Source organism: Cynocephalus volans, chromosome 4, assembly GCF_027409185.1.
Source record: "Cynocephalus volans isolate mCynVol1 chromosome 4, mCynVol1.pri, whole genome shotgun sequence".
NCBI classification, from domain to species: Eukaryota; Metazoa; Chordata; class Mammalia; order Dermoptera; family Cynocephalidae; genus Cynocephalus; species Cynocephalus volans.
In genome coordinates, this window is record NC_084463.1 from 108107577 (window position 1) to 108131918 (window position 24342).

The 24342-nt window shown below is 40.4% G+C and overlaps 1 protein-coding gene across 1 annotated transcript; it reads right to left on the minus strand.

Moving 5' to 3' along the window:
* Window positions 1–1515: 1515 nt before the first annotated feature.
* Window positions 1516–24342, minus strand: OVCH2 (ovochymase 2). Its single transcript, XM_063095857.1, has 14 exons — window positions 24255–24342; window positions 22262–22371; window positions 13586–13677; window positions 11748–11920; window positions 11247–11342; window positions 10873–11024; window positions 10014–10203; window positions 8897–8920; window positions 6913–7003; window positions 6665–6789; window positions 5787–5927; window positions 5311–5441; window positions 2214–2307; window positions 1516–1703 (listed from the first exon to the last, which is right to left on the minus strand). The coding sequence occupies exons 1-14, from the start codon at window positions 24340–24342 to the stop codon at window positions 1516–1518; spliced, it is 1695 nt and encodes a 564-aa protein (XP_062951927.1).

Consider the following 24342-nt stretch of genomic DNA (forward strand, 5'->3'; position numbering starts at 1 on the left):
TCCCAATCTCCACCTTCATCTTTACATGATGTTCTCCCTGTGTGTGTGTCTCCTTGCATCTGAATTTCCCCTTTTTATAAGGACAACAGTCATACTGGATTAGGCCCGCTCTAATGACCTCATTTTACTTGATTACCTCTGTAAAGACCCTATTTCCAAATAAGGTCACATTTGGGGGTATTGGAGATTAGGACTCCAACATATTTTGGAGGAAGACATAATTCAATCCATAACACCTGCTTCTCTGGTTGAACCTTGGGTGGTAGACTCTGTGTGTATCACTTAGTCACATTCCCCAAAACAGCTTACCAGGATCATCAGTTTCTCCAGGTGGCACATTCCAAGTATCCAAAAACATTGACTCATCCTCTGAGACGGAGATGTTTAAATCTGGGTGTAAGCATAACACAATTTCTCAGCACACACAGAGAAGGCCAGGGGCGGGGACTTGTCAGAAAACGACTTATGGAGATATTGCTAGAATTCTGGGGCACCTCAGCCAGCTGGACTCTGGTACTTTAACTGAGAAGCAGAGTCTTTTCACCATAACCTGGCTTTGCCATCAGCAGCTGCTTAACCCCTAGCAAGAGTGAACAACTTGGGAAGCAGGTAACTGGCTTTATGAGGTTGGGACACAGGGATTACGGGTGTGAGGACTTGGAAGGAAGCTGAGTAGTTCAAGTGTCCAGGGTCTGCGGACTGGCAAAGATATTTCACATTTATGTGCTTCTGCTATGTGCTGGATACTTGCTCATGGCTCACCTTATCTGGTTTAATCCCCACTACCTTCGTATTAGGCATGCATTGCTCTCCAATTGTAAGGTTGAAAAAAATGAGTCTTAGTTGACTTTTCCTTTAAAAATGACACACCTGGTAAGGATAAGCCAAGAGTCAGATCTCCATTCTTCATGGATTTCATATGTGTGAATTCACCTCCTCACTACGATTTATTTGTAACCCCCAAAGCAATACGCATAGTGCTTTCACGGTCATTCACAGATATGCGCAGAGTGATGAAAAATTTGAGTTACTGGATACACACCTTTCTGCTAAGGTGGAATAAGGCAGTGTACTTTCTGTGGTCTATTTAGTGCCACACTTTTTACATTTTTGTGCTTTTTGTTGGTGATCTTGCTGTTTAAAATGGCCCCAAGCATAGTGCTGAAGTGCTGCCTAGTGTTCCTACGAAAAGAGGGCCGTGATGAGCCTTATGGAGAAAAGACCTGTGTTAGACAAGCCTCATTCAGACTTGAGTTATAGTTCTGTGTGACTTTGATGTTAGTGAATCAACAATACACATATATACTGGAAAAGATGTCTTTAAACCTAAAACAAGGTGATGTTTTGATGGGTTGATGAAAATGTGCCAGAGGCTTGCAGGAACCTAACCCTGTATATTTCCTAGGAGCAATGGCTCAGCGTTCACCTACTCAGTGTTTGGGTGACTTTATAGACATAATTACCACAATGAGAACAAGCCGTATCCATGTTGGGCTCAGAAGTTGCCCTTTATTATTATATGATGAGGTTTAGAACTGGGAACCGAGGAGTCGAAGCCACTATTTTCTTACCTGCTTTAGGAATGAAGGAGACTGTAGCCTGAAAACCTCTGGAGGTCCCGTTTCCATCCGATTGGAAGCTGATGAGCATGGCACCTGAGGAGCTCAGCACAGGGGTGGGGACATCGTAGCCACACAACCGAGCTGGTTGAAGCCCGGCCCAAGCAAGATGTTGCCAAGAGCCCAGCAAATAGATGTGGCATGGGACAGAAGAGAAAAACATGTCCTTTAGGTAATTGTTGAGAAGATTTTCTAGTGAATGTCACAATTTCTTTTCAAACTATAAAGGCAGTCTGCTTCTTTTGAGTATGTGCTTAACCTGACCAACATTCGATTGTGTTTCTTTTCCCAAACACTCCCATTGGAAATGCTGCTAAGGGGACTGGTTCTGCCTGTGGGGCTTATTTCAAATGGAACTTTCCCCTTCTGACTCCCGGTTCACTGTGAACCTTTCACATTTTCTGTTCAAATGGTTCTTTCATGCTCCCTCTGTTTCTTCCCACCTCTGAAATAGGAGGAGGAGGGGTGGTGAGACCGTGAGGAAAGAGGGGTGAAGAGGAATGAAGGAGGGCTGAGCTGTATCCCTTTCATTCCTGTCTCAAGACTGGGTCCAACTGCAAACCAGAGGGAGCTGAGGCTCCGGGGAACACAAACCTATTTCCTTCTTCCTTTCTACATCGCTGTGTACCGTCACATAGTCGGAAGTGCAGTCTCCACTTTCCTCTATTTCCAGACTCTGAAATGAAAGCTGAGAAGACGCAAAGTTACATCAGTAAACAACATGAATTAATTATCTGATTTTTTTCTTTTTTTTCTTTTTGCATCTTATACTCTTAGGGACCTGATTTTGATTAAGCAGAGAAATTTGGATTGTTCAACTTGCTCCGGAGTAAGAACTTAGATGAGAAAGGTAGTGGGGTATTCATAAGTGGGTTAATTTACCTAGGAAAAGGTGCTATATATCACAGGCTCTAAAACATTCTGAAACATCTAAGCTACCAAATATGGACTGAATGTAAGGGTGGGAAAACGTGCAAATATTGAGCTCCCTGGCAGCTCTAGGAGACTAGAAGAGCCACCCATGGAAATTTTTTTTCATCAGAAGCAATTAGGCTTTGGGTTAGGCTAGGCTAGACACACAGCTAGGTGCATGGACACACACTGCTTCTCTGGACATCTTAGCGTGGTTCACCCACTTCCTAATATTTCATCCGGAAACTCTAGTTCTCCTGAATCAAGACTGAAGGTGGCTGTGCCCCTTGGAGACTGTGTCTTTCTACCTGGCAGGATAGATCTGGCTCCTGGTCCCACCTGCTCTGTCCTGCTGCCAATACATCTCTATGCCTTACTGACAAATTCTGATGTGGCTCAGATATGAGTGAGTCTAAGTGCTGATATAAAACAAAGTGTCATCTGAGTTACTGAAAGCACTTGCCAAACTGGGCTCAGAGTCAATGCAGTGAACTTGGAAAATTCATGGATGGGCATAAAAATTCTGATATGGCTTAGAGAGACTTGATTTTGGATACTGAGCTGAAATGTAAACCTCAGCAAAATTCTCGAGTAGATTACTAAACATATGATAAGTAATGCCCTGGAAAAGAAAGGTGATTGCTTTGGACACGAATAGGACAAATAGGATAACACCGGAGGCAAATGATCATTCACTGGAGGCAAATGATCATTAATGCTGCATGCACATATGGGGAGAAGGGGTGTAGAGCTAGGGCTAGGTCTCACAGACCCCTCGAGCCTGTTGTCCAGACTGGGCCACAAACCCTTCACACACAGGTCTATGAGCTAGGTAGAAAAGGTCCTTGGAGCCTTGGTTGAAGAAAGAATAGTCTTTATTCAGCACACACATCTAAGAGCTAGGCAGTCCAAAGAGAAACTCAACTGCTACTGGCAAAGTCCAAAAAAAAAAAAAAAAAAGAAACAAAAAAACCCCAAACTGAGCAGCTGCCAGCAAAGTAAACATGCTCTGTTTTTAGATGTGAGCTCTCTGGCCTGATTCTTCACAAACTCTAGAACACACAAGTATAGCAACAAACTAAAAAGATACATTGGCACCCTTGTGCACTAACTACATCCCACACAACCTTTTTACAAACAATGTGCTGCACCACCTCCAACCTGACCTGAGGCAAGGGGGCCTGACTAAACTACTCTATTTTCCCCACAGCGGGATATGGGTCAGAAACAGGATTCATTCAAGCATTTATTAAATCGTTACTGGGATACTGGGAACAGGCTCTTTTCTCTCTAAGTCAAATGGTATGTGCATTGTTGTGACTTGTAATGCCAATTCCCGAATTACTGTCTTGGATGGGTCTGCAAGATGATGCTGTTGCCGGCAGGGCATGAGAGCATCATTTCACTGACGCACAGCCCTCAGCATACATTTATGGAATCAATGTTTTAGAGTCACTTCCAGCTCTGGCATTTTCAGATTTTCAATTAAATTTCCTTCTTCCTCCTTCCAGGAATATGCCTATACCTAAACTTTTACTCTCCATCACTAACAACAAATTTTCCCTTAATTCTGCTACTTTTTTTGGTCTCAATTTTGCATTTCAGAGACTTTTAGAAAGAGATCTATACTTACCTGCATTGTGTCTTTTTCCACTCATTCGTAAACCTTTGTAATCTTGTTTCTGCTCCTAACACCTGGCTTAACTTGATATTTCAGACATCACCAACCTCAGCTTCTTGCAGTTGATCAATTTCCAATGCAATTATTTTGCCTTTTTTTTGAGGGGTGGGGTGGGGACTGGACAATTAATCCTTAGTTCTCATTCTCTTTAAGTTGTAACTTTGTGTGCTAAAGCCAAACGACTGGCCACATCTTTTTGTTTGTTTGTCTGTTTGCTCTGTGTTTTAAATTAAAGGCCCCATTCTCTGGACTGTCATAAGACCACACCAATTTGGTTCTTCTCCTGCATCTCAGGTCTCTTTCCACTTCTTAAACATATTAGAACTTTGAGATTTTGGCTGCCCTTATTCCTCTTACTTCATTTTCTACTCTACTTTCTCTCTGTACACTGTTTTGATTGCAATTACTTTAAGAGAAAGGCTTATTCCAACCTCATCCTGACTGCAATCTCACCTTCATCTACCTACTGACATTTTTCTGCAGATGGTCCACTAATGTTTAGAGAACAAACAAGAAAAACAGCCCAAAACGCTGCTAATTGAATGCAGAATAAACCCTGTATCTTGGATGTTCAAAGCCTTCCTACTTTGACCTCAGCCTCTCCTTCCAGTACCTGCCTCCCAAGTCACCTTATGACTCTCTAACCAGGGATTCCTTGAACCTGTTCTTCACTGGGTCCTGTTTGCATGTTCTGTTCCCTCTGCCCGGAAGCCTCGATTTTCGACTGATTGTCTTTTTTAGCTAGCCATTACTTACAAAGTGTTCTGTTAGAATGTAATTAATAAGAGAAATATCTGTTTCTAGAAGGGACTAGAGACTGACAAAAGTCACCAAGTGCAAAGATTAAATCAGCATTTTGTTTTCAAATAAAAAAGAAAGAGTGCAAGTGCCCTCTAGTGGTAAAAGTGGGTAATTGCAGGGGAATAGAGACGTCACTATTGAAGAGAATTGTTGCAAGCCCTGTGTGCCAGGTACTGCGTACTAGGTACTAAAAATACAGCAGTGAGTAAGACATATAAAAACCTCTGTCCCTGTGGTGCTTACATTAGCCATTCTGTGGATTTACCATAGCAACATAAGTGCAACCAAAGTCAGTACCTTAATTAGGTAATGTTTGGGGGCTTGAAAAATCCAGTTACAGTTAGCCATGTCACTGTAGTCTTCAGGATAGTGACGACTCTTTATGAGGCCTTCTTCGAAAAGGATCGTTAAGGAACTGCAGCCTGAATCTGACACACAAGGAAAAAATTTAAACAAATGGCACCACCCAAGTCAAGAAGAATTCCCATTGTTTCCCCTCCTCCTGCCTCCTGCAAATAATGCATGAATTCAGTTTTCAGACAGAGCCAACAAGAAGGAAGGGGTGTGTGCACTGATTTTCCAGAACTCTTCAACTCCCTGGGATAGACGATAAGTATGAGTTAGCAGGGCTGTGGGGGGAGAGACTGCACTTGCTGCAGCTTTGTGCTCTTTTCCACTGTGGAGGAGGGCACTGCCTGCCCCTCACCTAAGTCCTATGGGGCCTAAATATCTACAGGGGCTGAATAGAATGTGACAAAAGGAAAGGGTGTTACCAGGAAGGTAGTTTGGCTTAAAAGCTTTATAGGTGAGGTTAAACCCAGTAGCATAATCTGTGGCATCAGAGATGAACTTCAGATTTATGGAATTGGAGCTGATGAGAATGGATGAAGGGAGGCTTTCTCCACAGAATTTTCCTGCAATGTGAGAAAGAAGATTATTTTTCAGAATCTAGAAAACAGTGCTCATTAAATGACTTAAGGAGAATTGAACTTGCCACACTTCAGGATTGTCTAAACCAAGGTTTCTCAGCCTTGGCACCATTGACATTTTGAACCGGAATGTTCTTTGTGTTCATGCCCTCCTGTCTCTATTGGAGGGTGTTTAGTAGCATCCCTGGCCTCTTTCAGTGACTTTCCTTCCAGTTGTGACAACCAAAAATGCTTCTGAGACATTGCCAAATGTCTCCTGGGGGGCAAAATCACCTCCAGTGGAGAACCACAGAAACACCACTCCATTTCTGTTTCTTATACAGGTAACCTTTTCCTCCAGATGGTTATCTATTGGTATTTTCCTCCTTAGCTTGATGAGGCAGGTAAATGTCAATTGTCATGCCTAGGAAAGCAGCGTTCTGCCTGGGGGGCTCTGAGAGCTCTGAGTATGTCTGGATTTTACTCCTGATGGGATCCAGGTCTGCAAATGGATCTAGGAAGTCTGGTCTGATGGGAAGCAGATGCAGAAAGTGAAATGCACTGTGGCTTCAAAGTCACCATAGACACTCACATTTGGTTCTTTCCCACTCCTACTCTGAGTCTCAAGATTGGAGACAGGAGTGTGGAGTTTACAGATGGCTGAGTGCCTGACATACTGTGATCAGGCCCCTTTAAGCCCACTTAGCTCTGATTTCTATCAGACACTGTGAAAACCCACTCACCAATGAGTCTATCTTCTACAGAATATATTGACAGGTAATTATGTTGACACGACTCCACATCCAAGCGGGAAAAATTTAGCAACACATGCATTTCCTCTGGTACCAGCAGAGTCCAGACACAGAGTCTGCAGACAGATCCATTGAGAGGGTGTTACTTCTAGACAGAAAGTGACTATCACAGTCCAATTAATGGGCACGGCCAGACTGGAGGTGGGAGGAAGGGGAGGGGTGGTACGGGGGCGACTCACTGCTTGCTCTCATAGTATAGGTGGAGGCTTTCTGGGAAGTGCAGCTCCCCCTCAGACCCGATGACAACGCCATCCTGCTCACTGCATGAGGCTGTGAGGAAAAGCCATGACAATCAGGGCTGACCGTGATGGCTAGCCACGATAGCCCCTCCTTCCAGAAGCTGCACAGACACCACAGCCTCCTGGTTCTTCTCTACGTACTCTTCTGTTCTGCAGAAATCTGTTCCTCTCTTGGCTTCTATGATGTCTTATTCTTTTTTGGTCTTTTCAGATCGTGCTGAACCTTGAAATTCTATGATATTTTCCCCTCCTTACCTCTTCTTTCTCTGATCCCGTAACTTCATTCTATAAATACAGGTATTTCCCCAGTTCTGTCCTTAGTTCTGCTCTTCTCTCCCTGCATGAGCCCTCGGACCAGCCTCATTCACACCCCCACTTTCAACTACTATCTCTACATTTCTTTTTTTTTTTTTAAATTTTATTTATTTATTTTTATTTTGTTTGTCGTTTTTTCATGACCGGCACTCAGCCAGTGAGTGCACTGGTCATTCTTATATAGGATCCGAACCCGCGGCGGGAGCGTCGCCGCGCTCCCAGCGCAGCACTCTACCGAGTGCGCCACGGGCTCGGCCCCTATCTCTACATTTCTGAACTTCAGACCTGATAGTGCAAGGGCCTCCTAGCTATCTCCCCTGACGCTCAACGCGCTGCACATGGAATTACTCTGGCCAGCAAAACTGCATCCATGTGTGAGTTTGTTACTTTTATGTGCCCTTTTCTTAGTCTCCCACGCTCACAACTTTGGCACTGCAGCATCTTTGCTTTTCCCCTTTCTCCCATGACCCCTCATCTAATTGGCTACCAAGTCCTAGTTTTCCTTGTTTATGTTTCCTCCTTTCCATTTTCTGGCCGTTGCCTTCACTTCTTGTCTCTTAAAGTAATGCATAACTTCACATATCCACCTTGAATTATTCTCCCTTCAGTCCATCCCCCACATGTTGTGCTATACTTTATGCCATTACAGCATAGCTCTAATTTATTTAACTAATTAATAAACTTCCTACTATTCAATACAGTTCAAACATTTTTTTGTCTGACATTTAAAATTTTCATAATTTGATCTCCAGTTATCTTCCTATTCTACTCCCTCGTAAAACCCCATCACACATCTCACCATTCAGCTGCTTTGGCTGACTTATTGGTCCCTACATTTCCCTGTCTCCATTCTTTAATATTCATCCTTTGATAAGGATTCCTTGAGCTGGAATATCTTTACCCATATCCCATTTCCACCTAACGATATCCTTCAAGGTTAACTTAAAAAATGTCTGTGCTCCAAAGCCTCTCCTATCTATTTATTTATTTACTTATTTTTAGCTAGAAACAGTCTCTCACTCCTCTGATCTCTTAGGGTACTATTTTTTCCATATTGTTCTTTGTAGATAGTTCCACAGGCTCAAAGAACCACTGAAGATTTCAGCTAAAGATGCTTTAGAGACCATCTGTCCAAATAAGTTTCTTTATGGATAAAGAAACTGAGATCCAGATATAAGAGAGAGCTTTCCCAAAGTTACAGAGTGAATTCATTGCAGAGTTGGAATGTAAAAAGGGGATGAGTCCCCGGTATACGTAGGGACACTTTCAGGGCAAGATATGTGGCTTTTTGACCACATCATCATAGCACCACCTCCCCTCTTTCCTGGGGTCTCTGATTCAAAGCTAGGGCTTGGTAAGTATTTGCTGAATTGAGGTGGAGCTCTGGATTGACAAGAAATGAAATGAGAGAGAATCCAGGGCTCCTGCAGGGCCTGGGCTTGCCCAGCCTGGCAGGCAATGCTGTGGGTGCTCCGTCTGGTGGCTTAATACCTAGTGAGCAGGGAGAGCTCTTGCAGAGGAAGACTTCTGATTATGAAGAGAGCTGATATTCAGAAATGCTAGATGTTAATTCATGCTCCTGGCAGAGCAGGCTGCTACGAATACTCACCTCTGGAGCTCTTTTTCTGATTTCCTGGGAAAGAAAAAGAAAGACAAAATTCAAAGCTTGTGTTGCCCTGAACAATAATTCAACAAGTTAGCATCTCCTTGGCTCAAAAGCACAGAGATTTTTAAGCCAATACAACTAATGAAAATCTAATCTGTGAAAAGAATAGAAAAGATAGATTGACAAAGCAGGAAAGGGGCCTTGGTTTTTTAAGGAGACGATTTTACTCTCTTCATTCAGTGGGCTAAATTACACAGAACAGTAAGAGGTCATTTTACATGTGAATGGCGGCTAGAGATGGAAATGACTTGCCTATCACAAGAGTTGCTGGGACAGCTATGACTTGAACTGAAGGCTCAGATACCTGCCACTGTACCATACACAGGAAAACAAACTCTAATTCTTACTGACATACTTTGAATTAACCCCTTTGGGAAAGGATAAAAGCCTTTATAAGGCTGGAAGCCCCCAGTTAAAAAAACAATTAAGTTGGATTTGGAGATAGAAACAACGTTGTAATTAACTCGCTGGTCTGTTTAGTAGAAGGGTGTATGCAGATCCTGTCCCTTTCAGACACTGTGCCTGGATCTGTGTCAGAGTTTCTCAACCTGGACATTATTAACATTTCGGGCAGGTTCAGTGTGGAAGGCTGTCCTGTGCACTATAGGATGCTTAGCAGCATTCATGGCCCTGCCCACAGGATGCCCCTGGACACCACCCCTCCATTTGTGACAACCCCAAATGTCTCCTTATATCATTCCGAGGGGGTAAAATTGCCCCTGGTTGATAACTACTGATCTATGCTGTAACTTGATGAATCTTGCTAGAACGTTAAGAAGTAAGCAGTGAAAACATATCATCAGCTAAGATAGTTTCAAGTACAGGCGAATTTGACAAAATTTAGGACAGATGGATTCATTTTTCACTGAGTGTTTGCACACTGTACCACATACCATGTTTTACTCTTGTTCTAGACTTCGTGAACCTCACAGTCCTTACGTGCTATACTGAGAACAGAAATAGAGCTATTTCCTCAGAGGTTCTGACTTGTCAGACTCTGCGTATACTCTCTGGCCCTAGCAGGATGGCAGCTTCCTAACCTTGCATGATGGTTCATTACCGGTTTGGATGTGTTCATGGATCCAGGAAAGCACTTTACTAAGATCTGTGAAGATCCCAGGGGATCCTTGATCCTTTTCCTGCATATTGTTTCTCCAGCCTCGACCACAGCCTAAACCCCAGGAAGTCACACCAGCCAGAGTCCAGGTTCCTTTCTTATTCCGGCACATGAGTGAACCTCCTGAATCTCCCTGCAGGATGAGAAAGCCTCTGGTACCATCATCGTCAGTGTCTACGCCCCAGAATTCTCACTCTTCCCCCACTAGGATGCTGGATGAGGATCGATGACATTTCCTCACTTCTGATAATTTAGACTCCTGGGCCAGGGAGAACAGCCAAGCACAAATCCCATATGATCCTCAAATATCATCTGAGCCCATCAGTTCCCCTCCTTCTTCCCCATCCTAGGCTTTCATCAAAGCAGCAGACTTTCTTCCTTCTCCTGTCTTATCCTACAGACTCAGACAAGTCTTGCCCAGTGACAAAATTGGCCTCAGTCTTGGTCAGCAGGAAGAACAGAGGGAAAGTGAAGTTCCCAACATCCACAAACTGGAAACCTCTCAATAGGAAAAAGCCAGCCATCCATCAGGGATGGGAGAACCCTGAGATCATTCTTGACATTATCTCCATTATTTGGTCTTTTGGCAAAAGTAGAAGACCTCCTCTGAATGCACACTCACGGCCAAAAAAAAGAATGTCTAAACAGTCCCCTTATTTTGACGTGACCTCCCCTGTTATTCATGACCCTTCTTTCCAGATTCCAGTCTTACCTGGAATCAGCCTTCTTTTGGCTTCTCTGATTAAAGAAAACCTGAGTGAAGCCCTGCCTGGTGCTGGTCAGCCCACCTGCTCTCACTTACCTGACACGCATCTCTCCCTCCATCAGGGAAGCCTGTGCAGAGAAAGGTTTTCCCACTGATGGGCTTCTTTAGGGTGAGCAGAGCTGCCGCACACTCCTCCTGGGGCAAAATAGGCAGGTTCACTTCCTGCAAGACTTGAGGGAGGATGCCCGCTGGAACGCAGAGACAGGAGCATTTTTTCACTCTGAGTTGAAGATGTCCTGTTCAGGTTTGTGACTTTTGGAAAGACGTGAATTTCTAGTACAATATGACATTCTCTATTTTTAAAGATGTTTGCACAATTGTTTTTCAAAAGTAGATTAAAAATTCTATGTTCTCTTACCCACTAGAAAGTTCTGACCTCTGATGAGGAGGAGTGGTACAGAAGTTCCTACCTTCAGTCAAGCGGCCCCAGCCTGCAGTTGTACAAATAAATCCAGCCTCAAATCGCTCGCCTGGCTCTGGAAGACATACAGGACCTACAAACTGGCCTGCAAAAATGATCAAGACAGGACTTGTCTCATTCATGGAGGAGAGGACATCATAAGCCATTCACCAATTGGCATCTATGTACTCCCCCAAAGACCTTGTAAGAGTTATGATATCTCTGCCTGGAACTTCTGGGGGGTCACTTGTGAGACAAAGAAAGACCCTCTCCTGACTTCACATAATCCTATATCCAGAACCAGAACCAAAAAGGGTTTTTGGGTAAGAAACCTTCCAGCCCAAATCCCTGTCTCAAAGCGTATGACAGGGATGCGCTTGGGACAGAGGTTATGGAGAATACGGGGCAGACAATTCAAGGTGTTGAATTCAAGGTGACAATTCAATGTGCTATGGGACAGAGGTTATGGAGAATATGGCGTGGACAATTCAAGTGAGCCTCAAATGTTTACCAAATTGGAAGGCTCCGGCCATCTTCAAGAGGGCGATGTCATAGTCCATTGGTTTCTTGGTGGAGAAATGTGGGTGTATGATGACGGTTTCAACAGTGAGGGTTTGCTCCCTTGGCTCTGTCTGGCTCAAGTCATGTTCTCCAGCAGTAACATTCAAAGTTGGCCCAATATTTCTATGAAGAGAAAGCAGTAAATGAATGGACTTCATTGAGCCTCTGAGCACAGTCTGAAGAGCTGAGCAACTGGCCTCTTTAGAATGATATGGACGGATAATGGGGGTGTAAGACCACTGAGCAGAGAAAGTGAGAATGATTCCAGTACTATCAGAAAAAATGCAGAGATTCCTAGTTCCAGTGAGGGCTGGTAAAGAGTGGGCCCATATGGAGCAATATATGATAAATGTAATACTTTGCAATGTTATTTGTATATACCTAGTGATGCATATACATTGTAATTCAGGGTTCTAAAGCTATAGGGGACTTCATTCAGCTAAGAGATCGACCTGGCCTCAGTACCAGTGATATCCTTTGGGAATGAATTGTGATTTCCAGTAAGTGTGCTGCTTCAATGTCAGAGATCTTGTGCATAGTGTATATTATGAAGGTCAGCACCACAATTCTGATATCTCAGAGAATACTCACACTCAGGCCTTTGGGACTTATGACAACAATAAAAAGTTGGAATCTTCTCCTTACCTTCTTTATGTTTGCAATTTAGAGACTTAGCATAATATGGGAAAGACCCCTTCTTCCTAGGTCAGTGTTATCTGAAAGGAGCTTGGTAGGATGCATTGAGATGGATTAAGAGCTTGGAGTTTGCTATCCTTCAGGACCCTTCATTCCCAGAAGTGATGCTGTTATACAAAATAGGAAAGGATACCACTTTCTCTTAGTGTACTTCCCTGACTCTTGGCTGTATTAGGAATCTAATCTAATACATAATGCCTCTCTACCCTAACACCTGCCACATTGCAGTGAAATTATCAGTTGACTCTTCTCTTAGACTATCAGCTCTCTTGGGGCAGAAATCGTATCTTAATCATTTATGTATCCTTAGTACCCACTAGTGTTTGACACCAAGCACACGTCCAGAGAATGTTTGCAGAATTGAAATGAAAGAGGGCAAATATGAAAGAGGACGTGATCTTGATTAAAGCCTAGTGTATACCAAGAGCTGCGAACATTTGGATCATAACAAGAAAGCGAAGAAAGAATGGAAGTTGTTAGGGTGAAACTCAGAGAGGCAGGATCAATAGAAAGACAGACATGGGAGCCTGCTTCATATTTTACTGGCCTCTCTTTCTTCTCTTTTATCCATTTTTTATGATGCATAATGACACGAATAATTTTTTTCAACAAAATTTAAGAAAACTAGGAGAGAAATTTCACAAACATATCTTTGTGGGGCCGAGCCCGTGGCGCTCTTGGTAGAGTGCTGCGCTGGGAGCGCGGCGACGCTCCCGCCGCGGGTTCGGATCCTATATAGGACGGACCGGTGCACTCACTGGCTGAGTGCCGGTCATGAAAAAACGACAAAAAAAAAAAAAACATATCTTTGTGATGCCCCCCTCCCCGACTTGGATGCATTATTTATTAACTTGCAGTCATTTTAAGTAAGCAAAGTGGTTTTTTTCTGCAAAAAAGGAATGTTTTTTACTAAGTTGTGTACCATCTGACAGTGTCATCAAGACCCATTTGCATAAAAAAAATACTCACTCATCACTCTAAAGCAATACTCACTTATTACACAGGCTTATGTTTTAATAGCGTTATTGCTGCTGATTCCAAGGGGGAGGAAAGGGTGATCTGATCTTCATCCACAAGCTAGGTCTTCCTTACCTGCTTGCAACACAGTGAGCAGCTGTGATTACCCACCGTGGAGAGATGATGGTCCCTCCACAGATATGCTTCTGCCTTTGTTTCAGAGACACCTGAATTGCAAAGACGGTAAATGGGAGCAAGTTAATTCCCTGGGATCCCCCCCAAGTCTGATGACTGAGCATATTCTTAAAAACAGACTCTTAAATAACAGGAATCATGGATTGTGAAGGGGTAAAACCCATACACTAAGCTCAGAAAGAAGGGCAGTGCTGGAACCAGAACATTCCCAACTGAAATGAAATGAGAGGTAGTTAATTTGAGATGACTATCTACAAGGGTTTTTGTAGAGTTGGCAGTTAGAAGTGCTGTTATTTATTTACTTTTATAATGCTGTTGGCCCAGACCTGTTACTCTAACAATGTATGAGCAATATCTGTGAGTAAAGAAAAGGAATGGTGGAATAGACAGTCCCCAGCATCACTCTCCCCAATAAATGACCAATTTACGACTATTAAAAAGCAAAGGCTGCCAACCTGGAACCACCAAAGAGAGACCCATGGAATTTGTGAAGGCAGAAGAAGCTGTGGTGAGAGGAAGAAGAAACCACTCTGACTGTTTCAATCACCAGCCACTTCAGGGCTGGCCCTGTGAGAGGCAGGAAGAAGCTATAGCACATGGAACAGGAGCCAGAAAAAGCTGCAGCTGAGCCCTTTGTATGAAATTATCTGAAGTCTGCAGGGGAGAAGAGAGCCTCAGAGTGCACCATACCAGTCCCCAGGCCAGTAAGACCACAGACAGTGATCCCATGGATCAGCACAGGAGCAAGGAGCCTCAGCTGACCAAAAAAAGGAACCACCAAGAAGTTGTTCCTCTGTGTCAGTGAGTCTTCTAGGGGAACCAGCACACAGCCCACCCCACAGGAAGAATCTGGATTGTGTATGTGTGGGAGGAGGCTGGCCCACCAGGTGAACATTTGGGGTGTTGCCTGGGCAGCTGATCTGCTTTACAATTTGTGTAGGCCTACTCAGTGGAAACTGATCAAGGCTATAAAACTGCAGGGGCAGAGTTTGCTGGAAAAACTCAGTCCTGAGCCAGAATATCCACATAACCCAAGTGTATCTGACTTCACAATGTCTGGAAGTGACTACCAGGCAAATGGTTAAAATCTGATCTTCACAAAAAGGTTTCCACAGAGAATAGAACCAAAGCATCAACTTAGCACAACCACAGGTAATTCACCCAATTTTGGAATTAGCCAGGATGACAAATAAGTTCCTGTGCAGAGTTTAGGTGGTGATGGTAACTAATAATCCACCATGGAACTGAACAAAAGAAAACAAAACAAGGCAAAAAATAAAAAAATAAAAAAAGAACCCACAGAGAAAAAGTTCTGATATTAACCAGTAAAGGTTTAGCACCATCAAAGAATACCTAAAACACTTAGAAGAGGTGGCAGTCTCCTCAAATGCCCAGGCATCAATGTAAGGACACAAAGATTTAGAAAGAACAGAGAAGTATAACACCAACAAAAGAAACAAATGAAGCACTAGCAATAAACCTGGAAGAACAGCAGATTTATGAAATGTCTGACAGAGAATTCAGAATAACCCTCTTAAGAATGTCCAGGGAGTCACAAGAAAATACAAATAGGAATTAAATTATACCTGGAAAACAATCCAGGAGCAGAATGAGAAACTTGACAAAATAATTGAATCAATTAAAACAACAACAACAGCAACAACAACAACAACAACAACAACAACAAATTAAAAACTCTAGAAATAAAGAATACATTATCTGAACTGAAAAACTTGATAGAAAGCTCCAACAGCAGACTTAATCAAACAGAGGAAAAGAATCAGTGAACTCAAAGTTAGCACATATGAAACTATCAAGTCAGAGGGGCAAGAAGAAAAAAAGAAGAAAAAATGAAACAGATATACAACAAATATGGAACTCCTTCAAGCAAAATAACGTTTGCATAATTTTCATACCCTAAAGAGAGAAAAAAGGAAGACACATAGAAAGCATATTCAAGGAAATAATTGCTGAAAATTTCCCAAGTATGAAGAAAGACTACAACCCAGGTACAGGAAGCTCAGAGGGTACCAATCAAATTCAATCCAAGCAGGAGCACCCCAAAGCACATCATAATGAAATTGTCAAAAATCAAACATAAAAAAGGATACTGAAAGCATCAAGAGAAAAGAAACATATAACATTCAATCGAGCCACAATACATCTCTCAGCATATTTCTCAGTAGAATCTCCGCAGGCCAGAAGAGAATGGGATGATATATTCAGGGTGCTGAAGGGAAAAAACTGTCAGCCAAGAATTCTGTATCCAGCAAAACTAACCTCCAAAATGACAGAGAAATAAAATCTTTCACAGACAAAAATAAGCTGAAGGAATTCATTAACACTAATCCTGCCTTACAAGAAAGCCTACATAAAAAAACACTAACATATACAACAACTGTATAAGAGACAGGCAATATTAAAAGCCATAACCTGAAACAGCAAATTGTCAGAATGTGGGGGAGAATGATGCCAAAACATAGAGTTGGCTTTGATTTTTTCATTTTTCTTAGATATCAAAGTTAAGTTATTAGTCTACAATAATCTGTTATAACTATACCATGTTTTTTGTAAGCCTCATGGTAACCATAACACAAAAACTTATAAGAGATATACTAAAAGTAAATAGCAAGAAATCATAATATACTCCTAGAGAAAACCACTCAACCATAAAGAAAGATAGTAAGACCAGAAAAAAAGATCAACAAAACAAACAGAAAAAAAAAGTAACAAAATGGCAGTAACAACTCCCTTTATATCAATAATAACTCTAGATATAAACAAATTAAATACCCCAATTAAGAGGTACAGAATGGCTCAATGGATTATAGCTCAACAATATGCTGCCAACAAGAAACTCACTTCCCTACAAGACACACACCATCTGAAAGCGAAGGGACAGGAAAAGATATGTCATGCAAAAGGAAGCCAGAAAAGAGCAGTATAGTTATATCAGATAAAATAAATGTCAAGCCAAGGGAAGTAAAAAAAGGTAAGGAAGTTCATTATATAATGATAAAGGGATCAATTCAGCAAGTGGATATAACAATTTTAAATATATATGCTGCCAACTCTGGAGCACCAAGTTATATAAAGCAATTGCTGTTGGACCTATGGGAGAAATAGACTCCAATACAGTAATAGTTGGGGACTTTAACCCCCCACTTCCAGTAAAGGACAGATAATCCAGAAATAAAATTAACCAGGAAGCATCAGAATTAATCTCTCTTCTAGGCCAATTGGACCTAATGGACATATATAGGACATTTCATCCAACAGCTGCAGAATATACATTCTTCTTAGCAGCATATGGAACATTCTCTAGAACAGACCATATCACAAAATAAATTCTCAACAAGTTAAAAAAAAACTAAAATCATAGCAACTACTTTGTCAACCACAATGGAGTAAAACTAGAAATCAACAAAAGGGACACTAGAAACCATAAAAATACATTGAAATTAAACAACATGTTCCTAAACAACAAATGGAAATTTAAAAATACCTAGACACAAATGAAAATGAAAACACAACATATCACAACCTATGGGATACAGCCAAAGCAGTTCCAAAAGGGAATTTTATAGCAATAAATGCCTATATCAAAAAAGAAGAAATACATCAAACAAACAACCTAACATTACACTTCAAGAAGATGGCAAAACAAGAACAAACCAAACCCCAAATCAATAGAAGGAGATAAATAACAAAGATCAGAGCAGAAATAAATGAGTTAGATGTTTAAAAAACATTCAGAACATTGATGAAACAAAGAGTTGGTTTTTCAAAAAGATAAACAAAATCAATAAACCTTTAGCTATACTAATGAAGAAAAAAAGAGAGAAGACTCAAATAAATAAAATCAGAAATGAAAAAGGAGGCATTACAACAGACACCACAGAAATAGACAGAATCATAAGAGATTACTACAAACAACTGTATGTGAATGAACTGGAAAATCTAGAAGAGATGGATAAATTCCCGGACACATACAATTTACCAAGGTTGAATCATGAAGACCTAGAAAACCTAAATAGACCAATAATGAATAATGCTATTGAAGCAGTAATAAAAAATCTCCTAACAAAGAAAACTCCAGGACCAGATTCACTGCCAAATTCCACTAAATATTTAAAAAACTAATACTAATTCTTTTCAAACTCTTCCAAAAAATTAAAGAGGAGGGAATATCTCCAAACTCATTCTATGAAGCCAACATTAACTCATACCAAAGCCAGAAAAAAGACACAACAAAAAATGAAAACTACACCCAATATCCCTAATGAACACAGATGTGAAGGTGCTCAATAAAATACTAGCAAACAGAATCCAACCACACTTTAAAACATCATGATCAAGTGGGATTCACCACAGAGATGCAAGGATGGTTCAACATATGCAAATCAATAAATGTGATACATCACATCAAAAGAATGAATGGAAAAAAACCATATGATCATTTCAATAGATGCAGAAAAGAATTTGATAAAATCCAACACCTCTTCATGATAAAAACACTCAACAAACTAAGTATGGAAAGAATGTACCTCAACACAATAAAGGTCTTATACAAAAACCCCACAACAAATATCACACCAAATGGACAATAATTGGAGGCTTTTTCTCTAAGATCCGAATGGAAAAAGACAAGAATGCCTGCTTTCTCCTCTCTTATTCACCATAGTGATGGAAGTTCTAGACAGTGCAATAAGGCAGGAGAAAGCAATAAAAGGCTTCCAAATTGGAAAGGAGGAAGTTAAACTATCCCCATTTGCAGATGACATGATCATATACATAGAAAACTCTAAATACTCCATCAAAAAATTACTAGAACTAATAAATGAATTCAATTTAGTGCAGGATGCAAAATCAGCACAGAAAAATCAATAGCCTTTCTATATGCCAGCAATGAAATAGCTGAAGTAGAAATCAAGAAAGTAATCCCATTCACCATAGCTACCAAAAAATGAAATACCTAGGAGCAAATTTACCAAAAAAGTGAAAGATCTCTACAATGAAAACTATAAAATATTGGTGAAAAAAAAAAAAATGGAAGAGGACACATATAAATGGAAAGATATCCCATGTTCTTGGACTGGAAGAATTCACATCCTCAGAATATCCATATTACCCAAAGCAATCTGCACATTCAATGCAATCCTATCAAAATTCCAATGACATTCTTCACAGAAATAGAAAAAGTGATCTTAAAATTTATATGGAATCACAAAAGAACCTATATAGCTAGATTACCTTGAATAACAAGAACAAAGTTGGAGGCATCATACTTCCTGACTTCAAATATACTATAGGGCTATATAGTAACCAAAACAGCATAGTACTGGCATAAAAATAAGCCAATGGGACAGAATGGAGAATCCAGAAATAAACCAATACACTTATAGCCAAATGATTTTCAACAAAGGTGCCAAGAATATATAGTGGGAAAAAGACAACCTCTTCAATAAATGGTGCTGAGAAAACTGTATATCTACATGCAGAAGATTAAAATTAGACCCCTATCTCTCACCATACACAAAAATCAACTCAAAATGGATCAAAGACCTGAATTTAAGAACCAAAACTATGAAACTGCTAGATGAAAACATAGAGGAAACTCTACACAGTATGGGAGTAGGCAGTGCTTTTGTTGAGCGAGACTACAAAGGCACAGGCAACTAAAGCGAAAATACACAAATAAGACTATCAAACTGAAAAGTTTCTGCACAGCAAGGTACTTTATCAACAAAGTGAAGAGACAATGTACAGAATGGGAGAAAGTGTTTGCAAAGTACACATCAGACAGGGAGCTAATATTCATAATATATAAGAAATTCAAACAATGCAACAGCAAAAATCCAAATAACCCTGTCAAAAAATGGGCCAAGGACCTGAACAGACATTTCTCAAAAGAGGACATACAAATGGCCAACAAGCACATGAAAAAATGCTTATCACTAATCATCAGGAAATGTAAATTAAAACCACAATGAGATATTATCTCACCCCAGTTAGAATGGCTAGTATCAACAAGGCAGAAAACAACAAATGCTGGTGAGGATGCAGAGAAAAGGGAATACTCCTACATTGTTGTTGAGAATGTAAATTGGTAAAGCTATTGTGGAAAACAGTATGGAGGTTCCTCAGAGAACTAAAAATAGATCTACCTTAGAACCCAGCTATTCCACTACTGGGTATACACCCAAAAGAAATGAAATCAATATATCAAAAAGACACCTGTATTTCCATGTTCATCACAATGATATTCAAAATACCCAAGAGACAGAATCAACCTAAATGCTCATCAATGGATGATGGAGAAAAAACTGTGTTATACATACACAATGGAATACTATTCAGTATTATAAAAAGAAATGATGTTGTATCATTTCCAGCAACATGGCTGGAACTGGAAACCATCATGTTAAGTAAGTCAGGCACAGAAAGACAAACACTGCATGATCTCACTCATATGTGTAATCTAAAAAACAAACAAACAAACAAACAAACAAACAAACAAACAAACAAACAAACAAAAAACAACCATGTGTGGTTTCCATAGGAGTAGAGAGTAGAGTAATGGTTACCAGAGGCCGGGAGGGTAGGGGGGTGGAGAGGTGGAGAAGTGGTGGATGAACAGGTACAAAGCTATTCTATCTACCCTAAGTGAATCATTGTGCAGTGTATGCATGTATTGAAACAACACACTGTACCGTGCAAATATGTACAAGAAAAAGTCAAAATAAAAAAAAGGAGATCCATGTAGGACAAATTTCACACTAATAAAAATGACATTTCTCAAACATTAAAAAAAGAAAGAAAGAAAAAGAAAAGAAAAAAGTAGCGTCCAGCTGAAGAGGCCTGGGAGAAAGGCAAGGTAAGGTTTGGGAGCACTTTCAACACATTTTCCACTTCTTCAAGCCTCTTAGAGAAATAGTCTGGACCCACCATGTTCTCATAATATTTTTCTCATAACCAACTATTTGACCCTTATAACTACATCAAAACTATTCTTTATTCTGCCTCTCTAACATAATTCATATTTTTGATTTATCCTATTCATAAGACTTTATTTGATCTTAAAATGACTTACAGTTCACAAGTAAATATTTTTAATAAATATACTCACATATTTGGAATTAGGAAAAAAAACCCCAATTTATTAGAATTTTTCCCACCCTGGGTAGAATGTCCCCCTAAAATTTAATCCCCACTGTAACTGTTGAGAGTGGGAAATCCTATCATGGTAACTGAGAGGTGGGGCCTTGAAGAGGTGATTAGATTGTAGGACCGTGTCATAGCGAATGGATTGAAAAAGGTGGTGATGGGCGTGGTTCTGAGGGCTTTGAAAAGAGAGTGAATGAGGAGGTTTGTCTCTGTCATTTTGCAACGTGATACGCTGCCATCAGTGAAGCCACCAGCAAAGAAAGTCTTCACTAGATGAGTTCCCTGGACTTCAGACTTCCAGCCTCTGAAACTTAAGCAATAAATTTTGTTTTCTTATAAATTACTCAGTTCCAGGTAATTTTGTTATAAGCAACAGAAATGGACTAATATAGTCCCCCTTTTAACCAAAAATTATCTAATGAGCCATCCAAAAAAAAAAAAAAAAAAGAAAAGAAAAGAAAAGAAATACAGAGAAGAGGCTAAGAATAGAACAAAAAGCAATTAAGTAAAAATCAACAAGTCACTCTTACTATGATTTGAATAAGGACTTCTGAATTGACCTGACAATCAATTGATCAAGTACCTAACTGAACAATGAATTACTTATTCAATTAAGTGATTAATCAGTTAATCAAGTGGCAATGACTCGGCTATGCAGTCAACCCACGGAACACAAAATTAACCAATTATTCATTGACCTAAAAGTTAATATGACTGATTCAAGAGAAATAAAAATAAAGAGAATTTCCCACTTGCAAAGTTAAGAGGCAAGAATACAACATGACTGCCATGGTAAAGAAAATTGGGGCACTTTCAAAGACGATCAGTGCAAACACCATGGGGTAGGGGCAGAGGCACAAAGGCATTTCCATGGCATGGGAAGATCAGGAGGCTAAATTGAGGTAAAATTCTTAAGAGATTAACTGCTAAGGAGGCGGTACTCCTGACTATTCCCTGAGGGGTCCTAGAGTATAGTTGCAAACTTTATACCCCAAACACAAAGTGGGTCTGTGGATATAAATTCTCTGGTCTTCTTTAACTGTAACAAGATAAGCATATTTTTAATATACTTAGTGAGTCAAAAATTGTTTTTTAAATTGTAAATCAAAAGTTTTTCAGCTTATTGAAGTGGGATTTTTGTCTAAGGACTTGAAAGTTTGGGATGGCATTTTCTGTTATAGAGCAAGTCAACAGTGCATGTAGCTATTCTTGAACACACCTTTTCTATCAGCACCACACTCTCCCGAGTGAGCCACGGGCCGGCCCTGAACACACCTTTTCTAGATCTCGATTGATACTCATCATGAGGGACTTGAATCTTTGTACACGCTCATGAGATCTCTAGTGAAGCGGCAGATAGGATGGAGCACTGATGAGCAGCATGTTATTCCAGGAGATCCAATCCTGAGGCATCTCACAGTCCACCCACCAACGTTCCCTGAGACTCACCTGCCAGGGATAGGAACCCTTTTCTACTTGGCTTCCCCCAACAATGCGACTGAAAATGTTGAAGTAATTCCTAGGCCGTACCTTAACCAGACTCTGCCCACAGTTGGGAACTGGGAAAAAGATAAGACATTGAGTGATTATATAGCTTCTAGAACTGAGAGACACAAAAACTCTTCTGAGCAAGGAAAACACTGTGGGACCTAGAGCATACAGAAAGATCACAAAATGGCTTTAAGTTAATTGTTGGGATTTGCTGTGATTTACAGTACAAGAGATTGTTCAGATTTTGTCATGAAGAACAAGTGTATCATACAGAGATATACTTTTCTGATGTAAATATTAAGGCTTCAGGGGTAGATCTCCACTGGGTTATCAGGAATGCAGTCCCCTTTTGATTTTGAGCTCTCTGGCCCGTGAGAGACTCCTTACAGCACTCTGTACTCTCCTATGACATTTATCACGTGGCATTATGCCTATTGTCTCTCAATCCAACTAGACCGTGGGCTCATCAGAGATAGGAAATTAACCTCTGAAATATCTAGATCTACAATATCCAGCAAAGTTCCTGATGCATAAAAGTTGCTCAATTAACTTGTTAATGATGCCATACTCTGCCTTGGATTGCAATTATGTGTATATGTTCTTTGCTCCACCCACGAGACAGTCTTGAGACCACCTCTATGGTGCCTGGCACACAGTCAGATATCAATAAATCTTTATTGGATTTAATTCTTTGAGGGAGTGGAAAGTGACAGTCTGTTCAAGGAGAGTGGAGTGGAGAGAAGACAATGTCCTGATTCACACACAAGTGTTAGGATAGAAGGTTGTCAGGTAATGAAAAGAAAGAACTTTTTCCTCTTTGTGGGAAAGACTTTATCACTGAAAAAGTTGCATTTACATATTTTCCCTCAATGAGTTTCCTGACTCCCCAGCTAAGGGATAGGCTGTATTAAAAATGTTTGCCACCACCAGGTAAGTCAAGGATGGCACATCTGCTGTCCCTCCTGCACGTCATTCTTTTCCACATGTTTTCAAGGAGGTTCTGGAAAATCTTTCCTTATAATCACCCACTTCTTTGCCTAGATGTATCATCTCATTCTTATTACGCAGCTTGGAGATCACCTCAACTGACACGTCTTCCTTGATTTCCTCAAACTGGGTTAAGTATCTCTCCCTTGTGTTGTATAACACTTTCTTCACCCCTTTAAAAGCTCTTTTATATAACTTCTTGTTTAATCCCCACTCCATGGCTGCGAATCCAGCACTACTATCCCCACATCACAGATGAGAAAACTAAAAATCAAAGAGATGCACCCAGCTAATGAATGACAGGGAATGGATGTAGCACTAAGTTTTTATTCTTAACCCAGTGTAGGTATGACATTAGATCAAAAGCTTATTTTCTAACTGCTTCAATTGAATGAGTCACAAATACATTAGACACAAAATTTACTATTTTCTGAAGTCACTGAAGCAAAGACAGAAAACATGTTTCGGGGTTGGCACAGTCTGACTATGGAGAAATCTGCTAAAAGTTGTTTTTAGTCTATGGGTAGAGGAAAAAAAGATCATTTGCAATATACTACATTGAACATGCTTCGTATTTCCCAGAAAATAATTTTCCGAAAGATTACAAATGCTTCCAAATGTATGCTGATTTCCAGAATCTGCTCCATTAAATAAGATGGGATTGTGAAATGTGTCCAAATAAGTGAACAATCTCAATTCTCTTAGTGAAAGAAACTAAGTTAAGAAAAACAGATTGTTCACTTATTTGTGAACATTAGTTGCATTCTATAAATGTTTCACCCCATTTCATATGTTGATTGCAGGAGAGAAATCCAAAATAATTACTTGAAAAACAATTATATCTCCAAAATATATTTGCTTCCCCTATTTTCCCAAAGAAATATGGAGTGGAATTGTGATGCCCATTGCCAGCAAAGGTTATTCCTTCAGACAAAGATAGTTATAAAGTTCATTTGGAACTTACCTTTAGGGAGAGAGAGAGTTGCAGATTTACCTTGTTCCAAACAGATCACTCCTAGTAGTAAAATCAGCTTGTTTCTGTTTATAGGCAT

Coding starts and splice junctions, on each gene's coding strand:
- OVCH2 (XM_063095857.1), bottom strand. CDS start 24,342: ATGCCTATAAACAGAAACAAGCTGATTTTACTACTAGGAGTGATCTGT. Junction 22,372..24,254: donor AACTCTCTCTCTCCCTAAAG/GTAAGTTCCAAA, acceptor TCTTTTTCCCAG/TTCCCAACTGTGGGCAGAGT. Junction 10,204..10,872: donor GAGGGAGAGATGCGTGTCAG/GTAAGTGAGAGC, acceptor CTCATCCTGCAG/GGAGATTCAGGAGGTTCACT.